Source organism: Branchiostoma floridae, chromosome 6 (genome assembly GCF_000003815.2).
Source record: "Branchiostoma floridae strain S238N-H82 chromosome 6, Bfl_VNyyK, whole genome shotgun sequence".
Lineage (NCBI taxonomy): Eukaryota > Metazoa > Chordata > Leptocardii > Amphioxiformes > Branchiostomatidae > Branchiostoma > Branchiostoma floridae.
Window position 1 is genome coordinate 20,723,910 of NC_049984.1, and position 27,059 is coordinate 20,750,968.

The window sequence follows — 27,059 nt, forward strand, 5'->3', positions numbered from 1 at the left end:
AACACAGTCAAAGCATATGGAGGTGTATAAAGGATTATACATGCTATAAGCGATAGCCGGAAAATCGAGAGCCAAATCTATAGAGAAACCTCTGATTTGCGTCTTATTCTTAGGGACTATTTGGATATCTGGACAATTGAAATTCCGAACCGGAACCTTAACGGAAAAAGGCATGCAGGCCCTCACAGAAGTGCAACGTCCTTCACAACCTTACACTTCTGAAACACAAGAGAAAAATTTGTGCCTGGCTCCCAGGATTTTAACCTGGGCCCGCCAGCTCATGAACCCAACACATTTACCACTCAAGCTAAAAGTTGACAGAACAGACTAATTAGACTAGTCAGTTGGTGTCCTCCGAACCCTACTGTGTCATTTGCACTGTGCTTCTTTGTCTATCATGATCAGAATCTCCAAGCGGATCTTGCAGGCTGACAATACTATCTTATGCAACCGTAAGAAGCTACATTCTTTCATGGCCTTTCAAGTGCCTTCAAACACATCCTGTTTCAAAAACATTTTTGATTCAGAAACATGGCCTAAATATAAGATTATTATCAAAAACTTTTATTTTCCTGGGTGACGCCACAAAGTATGACGTCACATACCTGGATCAAGGAGGTTAAAAAGTCTTTCTTTAACCTCCTTGGGTATATATATTATATATGTAAAGTGAGAGGTTGGCTAAAGTGCAATGCAGAGCACTACCTAATTTACCATTTTTCTGAATTCTAAGATTTCCATTAGTTGGCAGTTCAAAACAAAAGTGTTGAGCCAGATCAAGGAGGTTGAAAGAGGGCCAGATCAAGTTGGTGAGATCAAGGAGCTTTTATTACTCCTTAATTTGCCGATCTGGTTTAACCATTCGAATCCTGTAATCTATCCCAGAAGTGAATTTTCAGGTTTCTGCAATTTTGAAGTTCTTCTAGTTCTAATCTGGCTCAAAAGCAGTTCAGTATAGAAATATCTCAGCAAGAAGCAACCTCCTTGATCTCAGGGAGGTGTTCTGAATCTTTCCATCCAGTGCTTTGGGACAGTCCCTGTGGGACTTGCTAATTCAACTTGCTAATTGGGAAGCATGCCTTAACAATAACTGACCTCCTTTGAACCTACATAACAATGTGCATAATTACCAAAAAGAGGAAAGTGAGTGCCTTATATACAGGCCCATGTAATAGGATTTGGAAACTACAAATAATCTCTGGAACAAACTTTTGCCTGATGTTTCTATATAATGAATCAATGACCTTGATTGTACATTTGTGCTCAAACAAGCTAAGTACAGGTTGTAGCGCTAGTGACAATGTACAATTTTGATAAAAAAAAGGTATCTTATCACCTCTACAAATACTAATAAATTCCAGTATTTACAAGTTCAACTTCTTCTCACCTCTTAAAACAGTTATAAATATAAGTACAGATGGAATCAATAATGTATGGTTGATCTAATTGCATGAGAAATATGAATTTTTTTCCGTGGTATTCAAGTATTGGAAATAGGGAACATATCTTGTATATTTTCAAAGAGGACGTTTCTTTTGTTGTTGTATAAAGTACAGTCAACAATAAAGTGACACTCATCCTCTATCTTATTCAAGTTACAGTATTGGCAAATTCTTTGTTCCAGAGGAATGCGGTTATGTCGGCCTTCTGGCTCATAATGAATCATACTGGTAACAGCTTCATAGCGGGCTTCAAGTTTATTAATAGTCAAAAAGATAATGGTTCTTTGGACCAGATAAAGCCCAGGTTATCAATAAGTTTGGTTATCAAAAAGTTTGTTGTTATTTTGTGGGCCTTTCTGCTTTTCAACGCCTGGCTCTAAAGTACAAAAATTGCTTGTATTTGCAAGATACTCCAGGACCCCAAATTTTACATATCAATACCCTCTGTGTTGGCAAACTTTCCTGGTTTATTTTGAAGAGTAGAAGGCCTGTGGTATATATTTTGATGTGATACTGATAGCCATTCTGGAATGTTAGCTTTATTCTGGCTATCAGTATCAGCCTTCAAACCCATCATCAGGAACTTTTTGTCTGAAACCAAGATAAAAGCTCCTTGCTTAAACAAGAGACCTAAGGTAGCCAAGACAAGAGTAAAAGATTACCAATTGAAAGGCAAATAGTAAAGACTAAAAATTATATCTATTCCAAGGTTGCTGTAAAACCTAGGTTAGGTCAGTGAGATCAGAGAATTCTAAACTCCTTGGTGATCTACAAGGTAGTTAAACCTCTTTGCCATGGGTAAACTTTAGTCTTCTATGCAGTGTTAAATACTGACCTGTTCTATACACCAGTGGAGGCACTGAATAAGGCAGCTACCATTCACTTCAGTCTCTAATTACCTGTCATTATAAATCAATACACGCATTGTTGTTGCTGGCTTTAAACACCTTCATGTAGGTGCAAAGGAGATTATATAATGACTTCTCTAAAGATAGGTGAGAAAGGGGAGGGGAGGTGATAATATCACACTCTTGTGATAAAAAGGCCTTTGTCCCAATCTCAAGGATTTTAGAGCATGTAAAGAGTTCCAGATGAGGACAGGGTGTTGTTCTGATTGATCAATGTTCTGTGATCTGATCTGATCTGGTGACGGTTGATTATTATTTTCTATTGGGCACTTAGAACTTCATTAAACACAGCTGTCCAGTAGGTATCAAAAACCTAATAAATAAGATTCATTTAGCACCAGTGTTTAATGAATTTGTAGGTGTCCACACACCCGGCTCGGGACACTTCTAATATTGTGTTACAGTGTCATAACCAACATAAAATATGACTGGTGAATGCCACCTGGCTATATGCTAATAAAGGATCAATGTTTTACCCTGAGGGGTGCATCATGAGATAAAGCCGCCAGTGGCTTAGATACCAGAGCCAAATTGGCTTAGATACTAATAAACCCTAAGTGGTGATGTTAAAGAATTAAAGAAAAAAATGAAAGAAGTAACCATGCCCAAGCTTCTGTACCTCTGAAAAATATGAGTAGCCACTGAAGGAAATGCATTTTCTTGAAGTGAAGTTCATTCATAGGTCAGTTATTTCTAATGCCAGGCATCTCCAGCAACAGTCAATAAAACTAGGAAAACAAAACAATAAAAAATGCCTCCATTATATATCTGTTTTATATACATAGTTAAAGTCAAGTCTGAAACATCTAATGAAATCTAATGCATTGTTTAACAGTTTCAAAACAAAATTAAATGCATAAAGAACGCTTCCTGTCATTGTCAAGGCCATTCCTGCAGAAATTCCTGCAGGAAACATTCTTCCTGCAGGAATTTACCTTTCTCCTGCAGGAATTCCTGCAGGAATACCTGCAGCATTCCTGCAGGAAAATGGTTTTCCTGCAGGAATTCCTGCAGGAAAAACGCTTCCTGCAGGAATTCCTGCAGGAATTCCTGCAGGAAGAAAATTTTCAAAATGAATATTCATGAAAGTTATTATCATATTTCACAACTGTACATCATACTTGTCAATCATATGTAAAGACTTTGCACCAAGTGCTTTTATATTGAAAATATTAGCACATTTCAAAATGGGAAAAACGGAATTCCAATCTTAAGATGGAGCTTCTTCTTAGTGACAAAGAACAGTGGGTACTGAAATCATGACATTGTGTAACTTATTGTTCGTGGTCAATTGATCAACATTTTCTCTATAGTGGCCACCTGCCTATGTGGCTGTCTTGAGTGAAAAAGAAAATGAAAGGACAAAACGGAATCACACCACCATATGACTTGATTAGCCTGTGTTTACACAATCTCTCGCTGGCTGGGGTTAATGACCCCCACCCCTCCTTGGGCGGTGACAATTGTAGGGCCAGCCGCTAGGGGTGCGATTTAAGTCAGGCTAACGACTTGATAGTTATTATTATTATGCAATACATTATGTAGGTACCTTCAAGGTCAGAGGTTACAACACCTCGTGTGCCTGGCCACCATCTTGTTCCCATTGTAAGTGATTGAAAGTGATAACATTAAAAAGTACTTGTCGCAATCTGTTGGCTCGAGTTGTTGTTAGCTTCCCTAAAGTGACGCTGAGAGATTGAAAAAAATGAAACTTGGTTGTTCTTGCAACTTAAGGGATATCCTTCCTTCCCATATACAGACTGAGTTGTTTTACTTTTAAGAATCAAAATTTTTCAATGAAAAGATGGTGCCAGCCTTGAGGGTGTGCAGTCTTGACTTGAGAATCGAAATAAACTGAGGTGTACCCCTTAAAATAAGCCCCTAAAATCTTATGTCCTTGCAATGTTAGGAGTCTGGACAGTTTAATATGAGTAAAAAAGAGTAGAAAACAAAGAAAGCAATGAAATGCCACTATTTCTTATGTACCGTTGTATGGAGTTTGGAGTACACACTAAGACAGACATGAAAGTTCTAACCTTTCACCCCTAGGTGGTGGGAAAACCACTTCATCTTCTCCTTGTCCTTGAGAACAACAGCCTTCCACAGCCTGCACAGCGACAGCCGTGTGCTGCATGCAAACATTTCAACAGTTAGTGGAATGAGAACTTACGTGTAGCGCTATAACAAACAACCTGCAAAATTCTGACAGCCATGGACATAAAAAGTCTGCACAGTCCTGATTGATGGGGTATTTTCTTCATATTAAAGCCTGCACTTTTCAAAATAAGAAAAAAATGCATCAAGACACAAGAGTATGTGGGGAAGGACAACCTCCAGCCAACCATTTACACTTACGCCACACCTTCAGAACACACGCTAGAGCTGCATGTTCCCTGTATAGGAACTTAATTCAAACCAGTACACAACAAACATGTTTCACTGTGACATGTGGCTTCCTCAGTGTTATGGGCTCTAATGAGCATGGTACAGCATGTCCTCGCTTTCATAGGCCAGGTGCATAGTGCTCTGACCAGGTAAGATGCCCTAGGTGGCTTAACCAATCACAGTTCAGCAAATAAGAGAAAGACATAAAGAAGACTTTTACTTCCATCCACCGGAAGGTTACAGTGTAACTGCATGCTGGGTTGGGATCAGTCGAAAATTTTCCAATCGATGAGGAAACCTAAATGTGTCAGAAGATTGATTACTAATTGCAATTTTTTTTCCGTCAGCCAATTCCAATTGTCGCGAAAACCGCGAAAATTAATTTTCCCCACTACAAAGTAGTAACTGTTACCATTGAGATAAAATAAGACGCCATGCTGACGCGTTGTAAATATACAATTTTCATATGAACAAATTTTTAAATCTATAAACGTCGTATTCATGAAGCCAAACACAGTGATCAGAAACATGCTGGCCATATGCATGGGGAATCCCAGCAGCCCCGATCAGTGCTGTCGGCAGCGCGGGCTACGCGGCGGAAGATTAAATTCGTTCATAGAAATGTTGGATGTAAAAACAACAAGTATCACTTTGCTTTCCTTGTGATATGAGCTATTAGGCCGCAAAATCTACAAAAAGGCACAAATTCAGAAAGTAAACAACACTCGAAATATGGCGGAAACAAACTGTTAAACCGGACTTGAACTGAACAATTACATTTACTGGTGGTAAGGGACATCCTTCCTAGTTCGTGAGAAAAATCTAACTATTTAGTACAAGTTAGGTTTGTACAAGTAAGGTTTTGAAGTTGTCAAGATTTCAATCAAAGTTCGTAGCATGCACTATTCCAAAAGTTAGAAGGAGGCTGAATGGGTTTTAATGAGATTATCGTATGCGAAAGGGTGCCGATACGCATTGTTGTCAACAATCATAACAATAGCAAAACAAGCAGTGTGTGGCTTTTACGGCCGTGGACGGTGTCCCCAAGCCGCCTGTAGCTTCCACCGAGGATTTTTGTCCGTCTAGGTCTGAAGTACAGTGAAGACGCAATGGAAGAGAACCAGCAGGGAAGAAGAGGGGTCTGTCTGGTTGAATGACATGATGCCCTACTATATTGTATAGAATACAACTGGAACATCTGTATCAAACGTTATAGCTGTCTAGGTATGACATAAACTACATTACATGACATACCGGTAGTATAATGACATCCAATTTACACATGATGTGTGGAGTACTGTCTAAAATAGTTTCATATTAATCAAATAACATCAAAAACATTACTTACTATAGAAGCTCATCTGTCACTCACTGTGTTGGTAGCAATCATAGTACAAATTTTCAATGACCACTAGTACTATTGGCTTCTTCAGGATCAATACTGATGACCAATCACTTCAGAACGTAAACTTGCGAGAATTACTGACACTTGGCTGGAGTGCCCTGATGTATATGGCCTCCTTTATAGTATACCTCTTACAAAGTAGTCTCCCTACATTGGAGAGACAGAACACTCACTAAGAACCAGATTCCTTGAACATAAATGCCCCAGCTCGCTGTCATTGGAAGTCTCATTGAACATCCACATTGAATCACCGGGCCATATGGTCTCACTGGACAAGGTCAGAATACTGGACAATGAACAGGACAGTACTTAGGAATAGATATAAGGGAGGCCATATACAAAATTAATGTACATGTATATCAGGGCACTCTAGCCATCACTGAACAGAGATGGTGGCCGTTATAACCTTCCTGGCACGTTTGATCGACACGTATCCCGAAGATCATGTTTTAAAAAGATCACGTCTCTGTAACTTTTCGCGAGTTCTCTCTTCGTTCTGAAGTGATTGGTCATCAGTATTGATCCTGAATAAGGCGAAAGTGGTCGCTGAAAATTTGATCCGTGTGTACTGTTGTGTTGGAAGAAAGTTAAGTTTTGTACTAAAAAACTTACTTTTTTTCTAGGTTCTGGTACAATCCATGGTCCAACAGAACTAGCTGGGCTTTGTCATCTGAGCCTCTTCTTACAAGAACTGAAAATATAGTGCAGTAGGGATACTGGGAATCATCATTTCACACAATCATGGAGTCAATCTTTAAGTTAGCGTGCGGTCACACCTGCATATATATACATAGTCTTTATATATATATGTGTGAGTGTGTGTGAGTGTGTGTGAGTGTGTGTGTGTGTGTGTGCGTAGATCACATGCTTAACACATTTCCGACGTTTACCAGTTTGCCAAGCGTATTTCTGATCAATTTTTAAAAACGGCTGCCTCCTGCAGTTCCTGCTGTGCAGTTTCTATAGCCTGATCTTCAAACTTTTGTCATCGTGGGCCGACCAAAATGTGAATCAGGCATGGTCATATTCACAACAAGTCTCGAGTGCACCCTGGGTTTTTGTCGAGTACGAGTTTGTCGAGTACGATATATGTGCGATGGATAAATCTACCTTGGAAAACAATTTGACCTGATGATGGTTAATAGATTGTATGACGTCAATTTGAGGACAAGTTGATTGAAGTAAACCTTAAAAGATGAAAGTACAAAAATCCCGCAGGGTATTCAGCATTTGTGATGTATTGTGAGCATCACGATCAGAACTTGTTCAGACATGCATCCATGAAAATTCTGTATTTTTCAATGCTTCAAAAATACAATTTCCCGCATTTCAAAACACAGAGCACGCAGTTAATCGTGCTTGTTGGTCATCCCTTGTATTGCCACTACTGGTATGATTTATCGATCTGTGCTAGCACAATGGCCATTCTTTGGAAAGATGGTAACGTCTTCAAATGTTGTACTGGCAGATATGGAAGATCGAGCTCCTGTGAGGCGATGGAGAATGCCTTAGTCTGGCTCAGTAAGAACTCTGACCAGAAGGATTCTTCCATCATTCTGACAGGGAGGCAGAGTAAAGAAAGAAAAAGGTGTTTTTGAATGGGTCCTTTAAAGGTGAGTTGTCACCTGAAGAGCCCATTCTTGCATGGGGTGACTGTTTTAAAATACACTTTTATAATGGTCCATTTTTGCATGAGGGGAGATGGAGCAAAATCTGCTGCTGAGCAACTGTAGGCCTTCCTAGTAATTAGATGCAACCTCTCAGGAGGAAAGTGGAGCTATTGGGAATGACACTGATGTTCATACCATTTCCTGGGTGAGGGTCAGCATGAACAAATCCAGAGCTGAATAGCTGTTCAGAGAAGGCTGTGATCAACTTTTCATCAACCTGTAGAATAACATGACACCAAATGAAACTATGGAACTGATGTTACACAAACATAGCTTTATTCACACCAATGTTTTAATGAACGTCTGTCCCATTCCTCAGGGCAATTTTGACTGGTGTATGGTGTGCTGCAACACTAGTTGTTGCTGCTTACATGTTAACAGATACAGTCACAAACATTAAGTACTGTATAACATACATTGTATGTGTTGTGCAGAGATTGCTTTATGGGAAGATTTACAATGCAGTCCAAAAGGTAAGGGAGAGCAACATATACAACAAAGTAACATTTTCCAACTACATTTGTACTTCTTCAGAATGCTGTCCCAAATGAGTCTATGACCCCATTCACATTAAAACAAGCGCTCTGAAAAAGCTGACGTTTGCCCTTTATAGTGTTTGTGAAATGTCTGAAACACCCCCCTCCTTGTGGCAAATTCGATACAAAATGGCACCAATCGAGTAAATGACGAACATTTGAAAGCAGAAAACAGCCTCATATTTCATACATCAATACGAAACGCTTGGTTATTTTATCAATACTACACATTTTGTACGTTCGGAGTTGTCTAAAACCCTTCTAAAAGGGGAAAGAATGCCCCCTTCCCCTGTTATACAGGTTGACCACCCGCCACGGTGAAATGGTAAATGCTTAGGACATGCTGCGTTTTTTAAAATTAATAAATGCATAAACAATGTATCCAGAGTGCCACACACCGTTATTGGCCAATGTACACTGCATATTAGAGCCATTTGAGGTTGTTTGATCTACTAGTTTGAGGTGTTTAGGCAGACCCTTAGGCACCCCTGCTAGTGGTGCAGTAGAGTTTAACTTAGTGAATGTGAACCAGTCAGAATTGAAAAGTGAGCCCATTTCAGAAGAGCTAACCACAAATGACTATTTGGGCCATGGTATGATTCCCAAAGAGTAGTGCTCATTTACAAATGAAATGCCACACTCTCCATGTAACTTTTTAGCTTGGCTAGTGTGGTCCAAAATCTGTCCTAAATTGGCTACAGAGTTGATTAGTGATAGGTAGTTAATCACAGAAAATACGTGACTTGGCGACAATACATTTTCTAAAAATAAACTGGTATTTCTATACTTGATTTCTATGTGTGCCGTCACTTACATCTGCCAGAGAAAGGCCCATCTTCCTGATCCCCTCCACATCTGTGACTTTACACCCCTCAACATACTCAGCTGTCAGCACTCTCTGCAAGAAAGGTATCAACATGGCATACATTAGTAAGGCTTATAAAATATAAATAATTTTTGTTAACTTGTACAAAGTTTTTAGACTTCATCTAGGACGTTTCCCAACTGGGATTGAAGACGATTCCCCCCAGGTTGATTCCCGCCCACCCCATCAGATTCTGTAATCTGACTTGATTGTCACAACTGAAACGTAACTTATCTAGATTTTTTTAAAAATTCACTTTCACAATCACAGGTATAAAACCTGTACTGTTCAAAAACTTTCCTGTGAGTTGAGATGAGTGCCGTCATACTTGACCGTGATAACAGATGCTGATAATCCTAATACATCAGTCTGTTCGCCTGATCATGGGCAGGCCCACTGCACCCACCGTAATCCATTTAGAAATGTCAAGTGTCAATGATTGACCTAATACTTATACTAAGTTATAGGCTTAGAAATACCTTGATTTAAATCATTGATTAACAGGGCTCGAAATACCACCTGCATATGCAGGTTAGTGCAGGTACAATTTAAATCATTGATTAACAGGGCTCGAAATACGACCTGCATATGCAGGTTAGTGCAGGTACAATTGGAGGTGTGCAGGTATTTCTGGTGTCTACCTGCACCTCACCTGCACTTGTCTATGTACTGGATTTTATACATAAATGTCCTATGATGTAGGATTGTTATTAGCTGCATTGGCTGTTACCAACTATAAACTATAAAAGAAAAAAAAATAGCAATGATTCCTGAACAATTTTAGTATGATCCATACTTCCTAAATTCAGAGTGGTGCAGGTAAAATTTGTCAGGTGCAGGTAATTTTAAATGTTACCTGAACCAGTGCAGGTATGCAGAAAAAAGTATTTCGAGCCCTGATTAACAAACGTAACAGCACATCCTAAAGGTTTCTGGATGTTTGCCGTGAATTTTCGCCATTGTCGCTGGGCAATAAGTAGTGACACCACAAGTATTGTTCACATAGTCATTGTTGTTGTTGTTGTTGATGTCCTTGTTTAACGTCTAATATTTCGCTAGACGTGAACTCTTGGTGCTGAGCGTCTCTTGGTACAGTAGTTTTTGATGAAAAGTCTCTAGGTAAATTGTCTCTTGGTGCAAGAACGCAACGTCGAGTCGGATAATCAGTAAAAAATGTCAGCTGAATAGCGTCATCTGCTCATGTGACGTAAAGGAAAATTAACTTAGATGGGGGGGGTACAAGATAGTAACCTGCTCAGAGTCCGTTAAAAAGCTTTGTCTTCTCAATGTATCGGGAGAATGCATTGTACATCAGTGAGTTAATTTTTGAAGACAGGTCTTCCCTCAAACCCGGCAGTGTTGTAATGTCAATAGATCTCAGCTTTCCTGGTATGTTATAAGTCTCGTATGCATTTTCAGCTTCTTGCAGCAAGTATTGTCTTGCAATCTCGTAACGTGCACAGTTAAACAAGTAGTGATTGGTGGTTTCAGGTGTGCCGCAGGTAGTACAATCAGGTGAAACTTTGGGGTTTCTCCATTTTTGGTAAGCGTTGAGATAGGTATGGCCACTCACTAGCTGATTAATGGTGACCTACATGTGCTCCTGCAACCTAGCGTCAAGCCTTTTCATTTCATGTTTGTGGCAATGTTCTGCATATATTCGCTTTTCATGTTGAGCTTTGTTCTTCTGTTCCAGTGCTCATATGCTAGAGCTTCTATTTGTTTCATGGCTTGGTCTCTGGTCCACGAAGTGTTATTTTGGCATATTTCAGTCTCTTTTGCTGCACGTTTAGCTTCTGTATCAGCAATTTCATTACCAGCGATCCCCATACAACATGTGTCCTGGAACTCAAGTCAGCTGAATGTCAAAGCCTTTAAGTTTCAAAGCTTTTAATTTGCTTCTGATGGCATGAATTGTGTTGTTGTATGCTTCTACTTGTTGCACTACAGTGATATTCTCTATTGCAGCCTTACAATCACAGCGTAAGAGCACTTGTTTCATGGTAGATTGTTTTCTGCTTATTGTATCCACTGCAAGGTGTATGCCTTCCAGTTCTCCCTGGTTTTCCCAGGGCTGAACCGTCAGTAAAGATAACAGTCATCGGTCTTCCATTACTTGTGATTTCTTGTAGAGACCGAAGGGAGTGGAGCAGGCTGATACTGGATGCTACCATAGTCCCTGACCCTCAGGCATGAGGATGGGACTAGGTAAAGGTAAGGTAAAGCAAGTATCTCTTCTTTGGCTTTTTCCTTACCACCTGTAGTATTGGTGTTGATAGTGAAGGTACTTGTTATGGATCCCATCCTGAAAGTTGGTAGACTTGAGTCATAACACGGTTCTTTGTCTACTTTGTGTTCTTCAACCCTCAGTTAACTTCAAGAGCATAGCCAAAACTTCCAAAACGTATTGAAGATGAATTTCACTTTATAATGGAATGTTCTAGATACGCTAGTTTACGTAATTAATTATCTATATTTCTCGAATCGAGTGCAACAGATTTCAAGAAACTTGATACCACAAACAGATTTGTATATATCTTTAAATGTCAGAACTCCCATAATGCAAAAAAAGGCAAATATATCAAGGACTGCTCTGCTATAAGAAAGAATAGTAACAGTAACTAATGATTAGCCTACTCCATTGTAATACTACTAGTATACTAAAGAATTATGTTAGCCCTTATTGTTATGTTAACTAGGTTGCTAAGCTTTATCCTATACCTTTGTTTTGTACTTTGTGTAATAGTTGTTGCCATACATTGTATCATATACAATTGTCGTGCAATTAAGTTCTTCTTCTTCTATATTCAATTTCATTTATGATTTCGAGTTACTAGTATATTAGGATTAACATACTAGTACAATTGATTTGCCTTATTTTGTCGTCGTTGAATTGTGCTATTATTTGCCGATTCTTGCTGTGTCACCATTTATTTGATTTCATATTGTTATCATTTATTCACTGAACTGTTATATATGGGGTTCCCCCAGGCTAGGGATCTTTGAAAAACGCCGGCCAGGCGACATGTACCACTGGATAAATAAGAATAAACAAACAAACCTTATAGTTTCTGCACATCCCCATTGACTGACTAACCTTAGAGGTATGTTCCCAGATGACTTTAGGAATGTAGATATAGGGTAGATAATTCAGATCCGTGGCACAGTGTTCAGAATTCTCCCCCTCCAACTCAAAGTCTAACTCCTCAGCGAGGGTTCCTTTCAAGTCCTGTACATGTCAATAGAACAACAATTATAAGTCATTGATGTAAAAAAAATGAGAAGTCAAGAGTATTTACTTGTGATACTACATGTATTTACTACTAAATTCATTATAGTTACCGGAAGTGTCATCGAAACAACATCATAGTTAGGGATTTGCATTTCTTATGCAAGTCATGTATTTCAATTTTCATTCACTTGGAAGCGGTACACAAAGAAAAAAATGAAAGTTTGTTCAATATAACAGTCCTGTCACAAAAAACTGCAATCTTTATGCAGTAATTAATAAGACTTTCACAAAGATCTACTTCCACCGCGGGTGTCCTGCCAGATTTCCGGGCGTGCCAGGTGGTGTGTCTAAAGACGTTACGACAGCGGCATCCCAACAGCAGAAAATTTTGCCGCTGTTGCGAAAAGCGTAATGTAAAGTGGGCATAAGTCACGTTTGGGATAGTGTTCCTACTGCATTAAACCACCTATACATCAACTACATTGTACATAGTGGCAAGAAGCAGAACTCCAGTCAGAAGCTCTGAGGATAGTGTCTGAGAGACATCGAAACGTAATCAAAAGTGAGTAGAAACTGGTTGTGTAAAATAATTCTCTAATTATAAGTCCACCAACCTGATGAAACTATGTTAAATTTGGAAATATGTACATAGTTACACAGCCTTAAAAACAACTTTTGAGCCTATGAGACTAGGACTTTAAAACAACCTTACCTGTAACACCCATTTGAATCCAAAGCTCGGGTGAATCCATCCTATGATGTCCAGCAGAATCTCAAGCGTGTGGATGTCTCCATCAAACCGGTCTCGTAAGTCAATATACTGTACCTTGTATTAAAGTAAAAGGAAGCATGTTAAAAAGTGCCATATACATTGTACATGTAGATTAAACACCCTTCAATTTGATTTGTGAATTCCAGTTTTATTCTGAAGTGACCTCCCATATCTCAGCAACAGTATCCCTAGATGGGCTGATATCGTAAGCTGTAAGTAAAAAATACCTACAAGCCAATAACAACCCCCTGGGGATTTTTCTAAATTGACATAACTGCACATGACTTATGAATAATTATGTATGATTATAGTTTGAGGGTTATAAATAATCATGCAGAAGTTTCCAATGGTTATGCATAATTATGCATAAGATTCATGTGCATAATCCTTCAAGTTGGAACCCTATAATATCTATAACCCTTGGAAAAAGCATACTATGTTACTATGTTGGAGTAGCCAGAAAAGACATCCCAACGTGCTTGGTGCTGCGACTGGGGAGGGGGGCGTGCCGCGCCATGTGCCAGGAAGGCCAATGCCAGTGCACACTCAACTCGATCGACGCTTGACAACATATATTGCGGCCCCTTTTCTGCTGCAAATTTTGCCTTTTTGAAACAAAAGAAATTTTGTAAATGAGAAATAAAGTGTAACATGCATTGGCATAATACCGGGCATAAGCCTTATACTGGTCGATTAAAAATAGTGGAACTTAAAGAGATCTACACATGCAACAATAGTTATTTCTGAGGTATGCACACTTCAGACATCTAGGTGTCCAATACATAATTTACAAAGCATCGATAACAATGCATTCGAAGACAACAAGGCCAAAAGTTTTCAGGTCATTTTCGGGGCAGGCGAGCTCGTCGTGGGACAAACACACTGTCACGTTCATCGCCAGATTTGTAGATAATAATCACATGTGCTCACGGCACAAGACGAGCATGATTCAACAGCAATCTTGAATTTCTTTTGGTGACCTACAACTTGTGTAAAAGGGTGAGGAACCGTTGCATTATCGCCCGGATCTACGGCTGAATGGGTCAAATTGAACGTACGCCGCCATTTTCCCGCCATTTTTAATGCTACGGCCAGCAGTAAAGTTTTACGTCATAGCGGTTGTGACGGACCAAAATTAAATGAAAATTCTTGTCAGTATACGCCCATTTTCTCATGACTTTTTGTATGCTCATGCAGATTTTTGTTTTGTGCAACTACTAACAGGAAAGAAAGGAACAACAGAGGATGCATAAAGGTACATAGCGGCAGTTAATTGTGCCGTGTTTCGTTTGGCCAGTATAGTGCACCCCCTTCCAACCCCGCGCCCGTTCTCCGTGCAATTCCGCGGTGTGTTCCAATTACGATATTATGTTTTTAGCAGGACCAGAGAGACAAAATAATTTACACAGAAGAAGTGGCAAAGGTAAGCTGTAACAGCAACATGTAACTGGAGAAAATGATGCGTTGATCATTTGCCAAATTAGCATTGCTTGAGAAATTGCAGTAAACCGACCGGTATTATGCCAATGGATGTTATAGTTTTCAATTTCCCGCACAGCTTTTTTTTTAAAACTTAGATAAATATGGAAACTTTAATAGTAAATTGTTAGCAGCTAGGGAAGAAACTTGCCAGACGATACGGGCGGCTACCAATATCACCAAACAACGTCACGTGCGCTAATACTCGGTAATTTTTGTCTTTTTTCCCGGTGACCAATGATAGAGTATAACATTACATTTATCTTACGCTGATTGGTTATTCAGATGATTGGATTGGACCTGGTGGCCAATCTAGACTGCTTGGCGCCGACGGCATGTTGTCGTCAAAGATACCAACTGCCAATCAACTGCCCACAGCGTGAGAACTTTAGTTGAGATGTGCACCACTTGCGCAGAACAGTTTGTTCAATATTTCTAGTATTACCCACAAATCTTTAACAAATACGTGAAAACGAGGACAAGTAAGTATCATGTTAATATCAGAATATCATCATCAGAATATAAAAGTGTTAAAGAATGCTGACTGTCAGATGTATTTCACGGGACTTCATAAACATTGCATCGCGCAACGGACAGCTCAGACTGGCGCGTGGCAGGGTGTGTCGCACATGGGTCCGCTAGTTGTAAAACGTGCCGCGCTCCGCCCAGTGCCCAGACTACTGGGATGACCAGGAAGTGAACAATTTGAAGTGTAAATTGTAAAGACATATTTTTTTAAAGATTCCAAATACATTTTGTACACTGGTGGTACAGGTCAGCCTTTCTTTCATATTTTTTTGTATTGGACGCATTCGGCCGAGCCAAGTGCGTCTTTCCAGAAAAAAATGCGTCCAAAGACGTAATGACGTATGCCTGGCGGGAACGCTGCTGACCAGTACCCTCTCAGCACGTCATAAATTTTTTTCTTGTATACCATATACGAGGTATAATTCCAGACTTTCAAATACATGTGTCAATTTGTACTTTTTGTACATTATTATTACAGCTGTTATGTAAAGAGTATACTAGGAAAACCATATACATATTGCTGGAAAGCTCACAGAATGGCCTTTCCAAAGCAAGCAAAACAAGAGTTTGGAGACCTCATACCTCCATGAAATATTCTGATTATGCAAATGACTTTCACTTTTGCATAATTTAGGCTTGCTTATGTACACCTTTCACTAATGTACACAGGTCACAATGTTGACAGCCCAATCATTTACTACACATACTAAGAAGAATTAGTACACTTTCAAATTAATTATGCAAATTAGAAACTTATTTGCATAATTAGTATCTGCTTAACTTCCGCCTGCCACAAACTAGATATGTACCATGTATTTGAGTCCTATATTGGAAAACACTGTAAATGTACATTTTCCTCATTAAGTATGCAAATTAAGTCCAAATTTGCATAATTATGACTTCATTATGAACAACTCTGCCACAGGTACCTGCATACCAAATATCATGGAAATCCATCATTCCTATGTTCCATTATGCTTCTTGGAAGATTTTGACAAAAATGCTAATGCAGTTCCAGAGCAAGCTGCTAGGGGGCCAAACATACACCACTTCTTCCTTACGTCAAAAGCTATCTGCCACCAAGAAATCAAGACCATAGCATGTCCAGGTAAAAAGATAAAAAAGATTGAAGTTCTGATGCAGTACCAAGGTCACACACCAGGGGACCCAAAATTGACCTTGACCTTAAGTTTGTTTTCCCAACCCCTACCCACATGCCAAATATCATTGTAGTCCATCAAGAGGTTTTCAAGTTATGATGTCCACAAATATCCGGAAACACAAACACACACACACACAGACAGACAGACAGACACACACACACACACACACAGACACACCCAATACTATACCTCCATTTTTAATGGAGGTAAATACTCAACCATACACATACTTAAACCACCACATAGGAGGGTGGGGGCAGTGGTAATGGCCAACTGTTCTAAGTGTTCCAAGTAGAGATTGCACACAATGGGACTGACTGGAGATCCCATGGCAGAACCGTGAATTTGTTGGTAGAAAACATCAATGTATACAAAGTAAGTACAACACAGACAGACTTCTACTAACTTAGTGCTATCACCCTTGATCTTCTGTAAAATAATGTCAAGAGCTTTTGGTACCAGAATGGAGGGAAACAAAGTCGTGACGTCGAAAAGAGAATAGTTCTTCGTCTGCCTCTACCCGTTTATCTTTGAGAAGTTCGGCAAAGTGCTGAGAATTTTTGACGTGGTGTGACTAACGGGGAGAGAATTTCAGCCCAAAATTTCCCGCTCTGGTAAGTGATAGAGTTCACACTACTTACTATGGGTCCAAGCGGTGAATTTTCAGAAAACCATAGAACTTAGGCAAAGTTTTAGTTGTAGGGTAAATCTGTCTGTATGTTATGTTTGAAAGCTGGTTGATTAAGCGCTTTATTTTGTGTACGGATATAGGATTTTTAAAATAAAAATGTTGACTACCGTCACAGATGAAGTTACATTCAAATTTAGGCTTACTTTCTTTGATTCAAAAAATTTCTTTCACCTTTCAAGGCCAGATGATATTTTTGGTGTGTGTGAGCTAATTTAGATATCAATTTTTCTAATGGTGGTAACTTTTAAACAGTGGATTTAATGTCTCATTCATGATTTTGTTCTTCCCATAGACTTCTATCGTTATTATATGTGTTTTACATGATCGAGTTCATAATGAAGCTACATGAAATGTCAGCAGATTTTTTCTTCTACGTTGAGCACATTCAGTTGATATAATGGGAAAAAATTGCAAATGACCAGAATCCATGCCTTTGTTGTTTATAGCAATTACAAACTATTAGTACTATTATCCCGGCAAAAGGCACTCTTTCGCTGTATGTGTGCAACTGCACCACTCAGTGCCTCCGACCTTGCGCGCGGCTGCCAAACTCTACCTGCTACTTTCTTCAGTAATGTACAAACAAGCTTTCACCAATCTAACTTTTGAGATCAGTTTGACTGGCTAAAAGGGAAATTCTCACCGATAAAAACACACGTCCATGCAGGCATTTATTTTTTGGCTCGGATCTATCATAGGGTGCCCACTCGGAGTAATATATGAATGAGACCTTAAGTTACTTGCACTGGTGCAAGTTAGGTCTAAAATTACTTGCACACCAATTTTACATTGTACAAACTTGCATATGCATGTGTACTAGTATTTCAAGCCCTGCATGACAGAAACAGTTTATTCATGCCCTTTTCTCTGTGCCCACAGGTAAATGTCGTCATGATAACCCTCAGGCTACAGAATAACTAGCATGAAACCTGGTTTGTTTGGTCGTGGAGGTATTGGGCTTTGCGCCATGTCACCCAAGAAAATCAAACATCATTGAACATCACAGCAGAATAGACTAAAGTAGCAAGAGTCACACAAACACACATGATATAAAACACAAATAAATGAAAACCCTCATACGAAACATTTCAGCGCACAAAAAGGCTATTAAAGAAAGGCATACAAACCATCATATACTCCAGTTGTTGCTAAATACAATCCTGACTATATGAGTGCTTGCAACTTATCTCCCCTTTGCTACCTCCTATAATAGCAACCCAATGGATTTCATAAAAATCAAAATATTATCTCAAGAAACGTGAAATGTAAAAACGTAATTTACACATTGACACAGTGTTCCTACATATATACATGTAGTTCTTAAGGTCTTTCAGCTTCTTACAGCTTTTAATCCCCTTTTGTTGCTGATAAAGCAACAAAACTTCAAAAGGGGGATTAAACAGAAAAGAAGCTGAAAGAAGCAGATAGGACAAAATTATATGTATCTTAAAATGATTTAAATACATAGCAGCAAAGGCCTTTTGTTCCAAATAAATGAATCACAAAACGTCTTCAAAACAAAGTCCCCAAGGAATACAAGTGATCCCTGTTGTTGTTTATATCCGGGGTATTTGATGGCTGTCACCTACTAGGACGTCAGTGGATTAGATAAAAAAATTGATGTCTAAATTAGCAGTTCAAATTACTGGTTAACAATCTACATGTGTATCTTTATTTATATGACTGGATTATACGACTGATTCTGAGTTTGATTGATGATTTGGTTTCCAGAACATTCGTGCTTATATGACTTACTTTGAGTTGGATGGATGAGTTTGTTCCAGAACTTTCGTGATTATATGACTGTCGACTCTGAGTTTGATAGATGAATACTAGTATGTTCTAGATCTTTTGTGATTATATGACTGACTCTGAGTTTGATTGATGAGCTTGTTCCTGAACTTTTGTCATTACATGACTGACTCAGATTTTGATTGATGAGTACAGTCAAACCTGTCTATAGCGGCCACTCAAGGGACTGGTCAAAATTGGCCACTATAGAGAGGTGGCCACTATAGAGAATATGCTAATTAATTGACCACAAGCAATAAGTTACACATGGTTTTAGTACCCACTGATCTTTATTCACATAATACTGTACATGTACTGCAATAATTTTTACACCATATGTATTAAGAAAACAAAAGCTATAAAAAGTTTTAAATGTTCTACAGTTGATATTGTTTGAAGAGACCGGTATCGTCATATTTCTTTGATCTTTCGTCTTGTATCCATTGATACTTCGCCGTCCGTGTGTTCCCTCCCGCGTTCACACGTCAGATTCTCCATTATGCTAATGTGGTACTCACAAGAAAAGTCTCGTCATTTTAGACTTATCTCTTAATAAATGTAAGAATAAAATCCACCATAGTCTGAAGTTCATATCATTTTGTCTTTGTAACAATTCATTTAGAAAGTTTTGTGATGAAAATTAACCTAAGCGATAGTGTATTAGAACGTAACTTTAACGCCATTTACCTCTGTAATATTGGTGTCGTCTATTGACCTTATATTACCTCGCTTGTCGGCGGGTATGGGTAGCGCCAGTTTACGAAGTTTTGTTTTGAAAATAAATCAAAGAGGTTTTAAATCCGGCGTAGGGTGACGATACGGCAGCTGTATATGGCCGAACGCGTGCCGAAACATAGATCAGCGGTCCGCGTGGCCGTAATCGGCAGTGTTTTTGTACCTGCGGGACCGGAAATCGTGTGGCCGTGGCCGCGTTGGACATGTGGCCGCTAAGCCTATTTCTTAATCATTACGAATCCAAGGGACCGACAAAAAGTGGCCACTATGGGCAGGTGGCCGTTATGCAAAGGTGGCCGCTAATACAGGTTTGACTGTATGTTCTAGAACTTTTGTGATTATATGACTGTCTCTGAGTTTGATTGATGAGTTTGTTCCAGAACCTTTATGATTATATGACTGATTCTGAGTTTGATTGATGAGTATGTTCCAGAACTTTTATGATTATATGACTGCTGACTCTGAGTTTGATTGATGAGTATGTTCCAGACTTTTTGTGATTATATGACTGACTCTGAGTTTGATTGATGAGTATGTTCTAGAACTTTTATGATTATATGACTGACTCTGAGTTTGATTGATGAGTATGTTCTAGAACTTTTGTGATTATATGACTGACTCTGAGTTTGATTGATGAGTATGTTCTAGAACTTTTATGATTATATGACTGATTTTGAGTTTGATTGATGAGTATGTTCTAGAACTTTTATGATTATATGACTGACTCTGAGTTTGATTGATGAGTATGTTCTAGAACTTTTATGATTATATGACTGACTCTGAGTTTGATTGATGAGTATGTTCCAGACTTTTTGTGATTATATGACTGACTCTGAGTTTGATTGATGAGTATGTTCTAGAACTTTTGTGATTATATGACTGACTCTGAGTTTGATTGATGAGTATGTTCTAGAACTTTTGTGATTATATGACTGACTCTGAGTTTGATTGATGAGTATGTTCTAGAACTTTTGTGATTATATGACTGACTCTGAGTTTGATTGATGAGCATGTTCCAGACTTTTTGTAATTATATGACTGACTCTGAGTTTGATTGATGAGTATGTTCTAGAACTTTTATGATTATATGACTGACTCTGAGTTTGATTGATGAGTATGTTCTAGAACTTTTATGATTATATGACTGACTCTGAGTTTGATTGATGAGTATGTTCTAGAACTTTTATGATTATATGACTGACTCTGAGTTTGATTGATGAGCTTGTTCCAGACTTTTTGTAATTATATGACTGACTCTGAGTTTGATTGATGAGTATGTTCTAGAACTTTTATGATTATATGACTGACTCTGAGTTTGATTGATGAGTATGTTCTAGAACTTTTATGATTATATGACTGACTCTGAGTTTGATTGATGAGTATGTTCTAGAACTGTTATGATTATATGAATGAATGAATGAATGAATGAATGAATGAATGAATGAATGAATTTTATTAACGTGTCATGCGTTTGAACGCCCAGCCCACGTGGGCTTATAAGACACACATAATATAAATCATAATTGAACATAGGATATTATAACAAGAAGAGCGTCAAGAACATAATCGGTTGCTATTAAACAAATCGGATAACAGGCCAGATATCAAATCATAATCACATAAATCAAAACCACCAAACAAAGGTTTCATAAATCTAAACAGAGCTGAGTTTATACAGAACATAAGGAAAAACATAGTAGTAGACTGAAATAAAATCGGTAACCAGTATATAAATTGAATAACAGACCAGGTATCAAATCTTTATGAGCTAATTTAGATTTACACGTTATACCTGGCACCAGGCACCAGGCTAGTAGAATAGATTATTTTTTAACTTCCTTTTCCTTAACTTCTGCTGTAGGTGACGCTAGTATAGAAGATAGTTTTAGGTCGGACCACTCTCTCATTGGTCTCACTGTTACCACCTCTACTACGCCTCGCGGACGCGGGTATTGGAGGCTGAACCAGGATCTGGGGCACTGAACAATAAAAGACAGGTGGATCTAGCAATACTTGATTTCACTAAAGCCTTCGACAAAGTACCACATAGCAGACTCATAACAAAACTGGAGTACTATGGAATTCAAGGTTCTACATTAAACTGGTTAAAGGCTTTCCTGACGAATAGAGAGCAAACGGTAGTGGTACAAGGGAAGGTCTCAGCTCCAGTTAAAGTAGCATCGGGAGTTCCGCAAGGGACTGTTCTGGGACCATTGCTCTTCCTCTTGTACATAAACGACTTGCCAGACCAGCTCGATTCATGTGTGAGGTTATTCGCCGATGATTGTCTGCTATATGGAGAGGTATCTGCAAAGAACGACTCACAAGTTCTTCAGAAAGATCTGAACACCCTGGAAGAATGGCAAAGGAAATGGCTTATGCAGTTCAATCCTGATAAGTGCTATATCATGCACATAACGAACGAACGCACACCAAATGTGTCCCCTTATCAGTTTTGTGGTCAGACATTAGCAACCACGAAAAGCCACCCATACCTAGGTGTTACGTTAACAACTGGGCTGAAGTGGGGTGTCCATGTTAACAATATAACAACCAAGGCTAAACAGACATTGGGAGTGATTCAATCGTAACTTGTGGGCGTGCCCAGCCCGGGTAAAATCACTTGTAATATCACGTCATTGGCTAAGACCTAACCTAGAATATTGCTGCAACAGTAAGGGATCCGTATACAAAGAAAGACAAAGATAAACTTGAAAGGGTACAGAACCAAGCTGCCCGATTCTGTACAAACAACTACAACAGGGATGCTTATTAATAAGTGTTACCAAAATGAAAACAGGAAGGAAAGCGTCCAGACTTTGCATGATGTACAAAATGACAAATAAGCTGGTGGACGTACCGACTGATAAGTATCTAATACCAGCTCAAAAAAGAACAAGAAACAGCCATGACTTCAAGTACCAGAGTTTCCAAGCTAGGATTGATGTGTTCAAAAATTCGTATTTTCCCAGAACTATGGTAGATTGGAATTTGTTATCACCAAGTACAGTAGGGGCATCTTCTCTGGATAGTTTTAAAGAACGCTTGCAGATAGATGTGCAAAAGTTAGGTGTGACGGATCGTTCGGTGTAATATAACCAGCTGCTGCCGCACCGCGTGCCTGCGAAGCTGGTGTGTTACGCCGAATGGCAGTTATACCGGCTATATAGATACAGATACAGATTTGTTATACGATAAAACTTTTATAAAGGAAACCTCAGAATTTATAACAGATTTTTCCATTTTAATGTTAATTCAGCTAGTCCACACGTTGTGTGGGAAGCTTTTAAATGTGCCGTTCGCGGACATATTAGCAAATTTTCTTCATGGAAAGCTTAACAAAATAAAGATACTGTATTTTCTCTCTCTGGGGAGATCGACAGTCTGCAAAAAGAATTAGATACACTTTTTAACACCTTTCAAATATTACAAAATAAGAAACAGCAATTAGAATTGCTATACCAAACTAAATGCAGTAACATGATCAGAGGGGGGAGAGCCAAGTGGATGGAACAGGGGGAAAAATGCACAAAACTCTTTTTGAACCTGATGAATAGAGGAAACATGCGGAAAAATATTTAAAGTAAACTTGTTACGGCTGAAGGATTTGTTAAAACCGACCCTCAAGATATCTTACAAGATATCGAACAAGTTAAGTTTTTTTCCGACCTGTATTCCTTAAAAGAATCTCCGATGTCTTTAGAGAGCGATGCTTTTAAATCTTTTTTTCCCGACCCACCCCATGTATCTTTATCTGTTGATCAACGAGACAGATGTGAAGGGGAAATTACCGAGAAAGAACTCAAAGAATCTATGGAGTCAGTTTCATCTGGAAAAGCACCGGGATTAGACGGCCTACCTGTTGAGTTTTCTTTAAGTATCTTAAGAAACCCATGCTTGACTCCTTTAACTTTTCTTATCGAGTGGGGCATTTAACCGACACCCAAAAATCCGGTCTTATTACTCTTTTACCAAGGACGTTGTCCTTGCTTTTACTAAAGCAAGACTCCACGGGACAGGATAAAGACCCGTCTCAGATTAAAAACTGGCGCCCCTTGACATTGTTGAACTGTGATTCGCGTATTCTTTCCAAATGCATAGCCCTGCGTATGAAGCAAATAATTCCTAATTCCTAAATCTAATATCACATGATCAGACTGGTTTCTTACAAGGGAGGTGCATTAGTGATAATATACGTTGGATTGGGGAAATTATAGAATATTATGAACGTAATGACTTACCTGGTTTAATTTTTGTTGCGGATTTTGAAAAAGCCCTTGACACAATTAGACTTGATTTCATTTTTAAAACACTCGAATACTTTGGCTTTGGTGCGGGATTGATTAATTGGATAAGAGTTTTATATAAAGATATTAGTAGTAAGGTAATCAATTATGGACATATTTCCCACCCCTTCATCCTGTCCCGTGGAGCTCGCCAAGGCTGTCCTCTTTCACCTTATTTGTTTATTTTAGGAGTAGAAATTTTAGCTATTAAGATAAGAAATAATATTGAAATAGAAGGCTTAACTACGTATGGTATAGAGTCAAAAATTTCTCAATATGCCGATGATTCTAATTTCCCTTTGGCCCCGAAACTTGGTTCCCTCTACTCATTAGTTAAAGACTTTTAAAGATTTCTCTTTATTATCTGGTTTAATTCCAAATTTCGATAAATGTAAAATAAAACGTATAGGTTCTTTAAAGGGTACACATTTCTATCTCCCTTGTCCTTTGCCAATTCAATGGACAGACGGCCCAATCAATCTTTTGGGAATTCATATTCCTTTACAACTTTCTGATATAATTAGTATAAATTTTGATAGGAAATTCACTAAGATCGATAAACTTCTATTTCCTTGGAAGACAAAGACTTTAACACTTATGGGTAAAGTTACTTTTAATAAACACACTTATCGTATCACAATCTATATATTTACTTGGCTCGCTTCCGTCCCCACCGCCTGATTTTTTCGTTAAATATGAAAAGAAAATATTTCGATTTCTATGGGGAGGTGGGTCAGAGCGAGTTAGTAGAAAGACTATTTACATTGCGTATGAACAGGGGGGACTTAAGCTAAGAAACTTGCGGTCTGTCGATCTCACCCTAAAAGCCTCTTGGATTCCTAAGCTACAGTTAAACAGAGAATGGTTCTGTTCCAAGATTTTATTTATGTCTTCTTCATTGTTTCGTACTTCCTTGTTCCCCTTTGCACAACTTTCTGTCTGTGATTTTGATAATTTTATGGGTAAAAATCCCCCGATAACTTCTTTTTTCAGACAGGTCATACAATCTTGGCTGCGCTTCCAACTCCGACCCCCAGGGGGTGTGGACGAGATCAAACAACAGCTTCTTTGTTTGAACTCGAATACATGTATATGTATTGGTCAAAAACCATTCTTTTCCACAGCTTTTGATACTGGGGGAGTTCGATTTCTTAATGATATATTGGATTTAGAAAGTAGATTTCTTTCTATTTGGGGATGTGTGTATAAAATTACAATACAATCAGTTAATTTCTGCTATACCAGCTCACTGGAAATCGTTATTAAAGAAAGCATCTCATATTTTACAGGTTTGTATGCCTATTTGTAGAGACACAACTTGGCTTAGAAAAAAACCTTTTCTTCATTAACGATAACAATGTTTGTGAACCGTCGTATAGAATACAGCTGTCTTGGGAGGAACTTTTTAACACTCCTATCCCATGGAGACAAGTTTACAGCTTACCTTACAAGCTCTCAATTGATACCTATACAAGGATGTTTCAGTTTAAGATGCTTTTTAAATCCTTAACAGTAAATAAAACACTATACACCTGGGGCCTGATAGACTCCCCTCTATGTAGCCTGTGTCAGGGAGAGGAGGAAACAATTATACACTTATTTTGGAATTGTAGAATTGTAGCTAATTTCTGGGCTGAAGTGGAGGATTGTTTTTTTTAACTTGACAAATACAAATTTATATATGACTGCTTTCAATACTGTCCTTGGTGATCTAAGTGACCGATGCCCAGTTTTGTCAAATCTCATTATTCTCTTGGGTAAATGCTATATATTTAGGTATCGGAAAAAAATGTTGATTTATCTGGTTTTATTTCATTTGTTTCCTATTTTCAGAAATTAGAATTCATTATTGCTCAACGACAAAATAAGATTCAGAAACACATTGGGAAGTGGGGTAAATTACATATTGTTCTATCTAGTTAATTTCCATTATTTTCCTGTACAATGATAGGGGTACTCAAGGCATGTTAAGATCATACTATAAGTCCTTGGATTTTAAGTTTCAGTTATTTGTTGTTACGCATGTGCCTTTATTTTCTGTATGTTTGCCACAATTTTCTTTCTGTAAAATTATGCTGTTTATAAATATAAAAAAAGTGATTTATAAAATATTTAAAAAAATCTATCTTTTCCCCAAACACCTGCTTTTTGCCTACCACTGCGTCACCATGACATCATCGCAATCACTCATATACAATGTACACAGATGATGCTACTACGTGCATGTGGAAAAAAATTCCAGAAATACAGAATGTACAATTTGGGGAATTCTTGCCAAATGGACAAATACTACATAAATGTATATATTAGGCCAACCCCTGAGGTATTGCCAAAAAACAATCAGAAAAGTAAGTATAAGCGGGATCAGACTAGTCCATTTGCTGTACCCAATCCTCTGGACTTGGACCTAGTCTTTAATTTCATCAGTAAATGTTTATGTGCCCAAAAAGTAGCTGTGACATTCAATTATTCTTGTACATTTAAAGACCCAATGTAAGAGAACCCACCTTGACAGCAACTTCTTGTCCATCCACTGTGACAGCTCTGTGCACCTGTGCCAGACTGGCGGCTGCTATGGGTTCATCATCAAACTCAGCAAACATGGTGTCCGGCGTGGTGTTGAAGTCCTCCAGAACAGGGCATCCACTTCCTTATACCTCCGTACCAAGGCCTACAAACACCAAGGCGGGAGACAAAAAAAACCCAATAAGAAGTGCAAACATTCTAAGTACTGTCTAACAGTTTCTCCTTTGATACAGATACTCCTGGCAATTAAAATTTCTATAGAATAGACAATGTCTGCTCTCATAATACCGCCACTAACCATATTCACACCAGCATCAAATTTTGCATGATTAATGAGATAATTTCATCATAGCAGTTTTTTCAATGTCCCGGACATGATATGGTCTTGACATTTGGGTGGTAGATAGCTTGCAGTGTCATGACAAAGTGGGGCAGGTTTCAGCCCCCTAACATTTAATTTCGGAACTGCAGGGGCATTTTTGTCAAGACATTCCAAAGAGGATAACTGCAGAAAGGATTGACGGATCATTTTAGGCATGCAGTTAGCTTAAGTAAAGAAGATGTTCATAATGACATACATGTTATGCAAATGAGGACTTAATTTGCACAATCAATGAGGAAATTGTATAATTCCATTGTTTTCAA

General features: G+C 38.5%; 1 protein-coding gene across 1 annotated transcript in view; it reads right to left on the reverse strand.

Annotated features, from left to right (window-relative positions):
• LOC118417978 (uncharacterized aarF domain-containing protein kinase 5-like) overlaps positions 1-27,059 on the reverse strand; it is a 48,499-nt gene that overhangs the window by 11,622 nt on the left and 9,818 nt on the right. Inside the window, 8 exon segments of the mRNA XM_035823766.1 lie at positions 4,387-4,478; positions 6,753-6,831; positions 7,946-8,027; positions 9,161-9,244; positions 12,309-12,440; positions 13,156-13,269; positions 26,396-26,520; positions 26,523-26,584. Coding sequence (XP_035679659.1) covers positions 4,387-4,478; positions 6,753-6,831; positions 7,946-8,027; positions 9,161-9,244; positions 12,309-12,440; positions 13,156-13,269; positions 26,396-26,520; positions 26,523-26,584 — 770 coding nt within the window.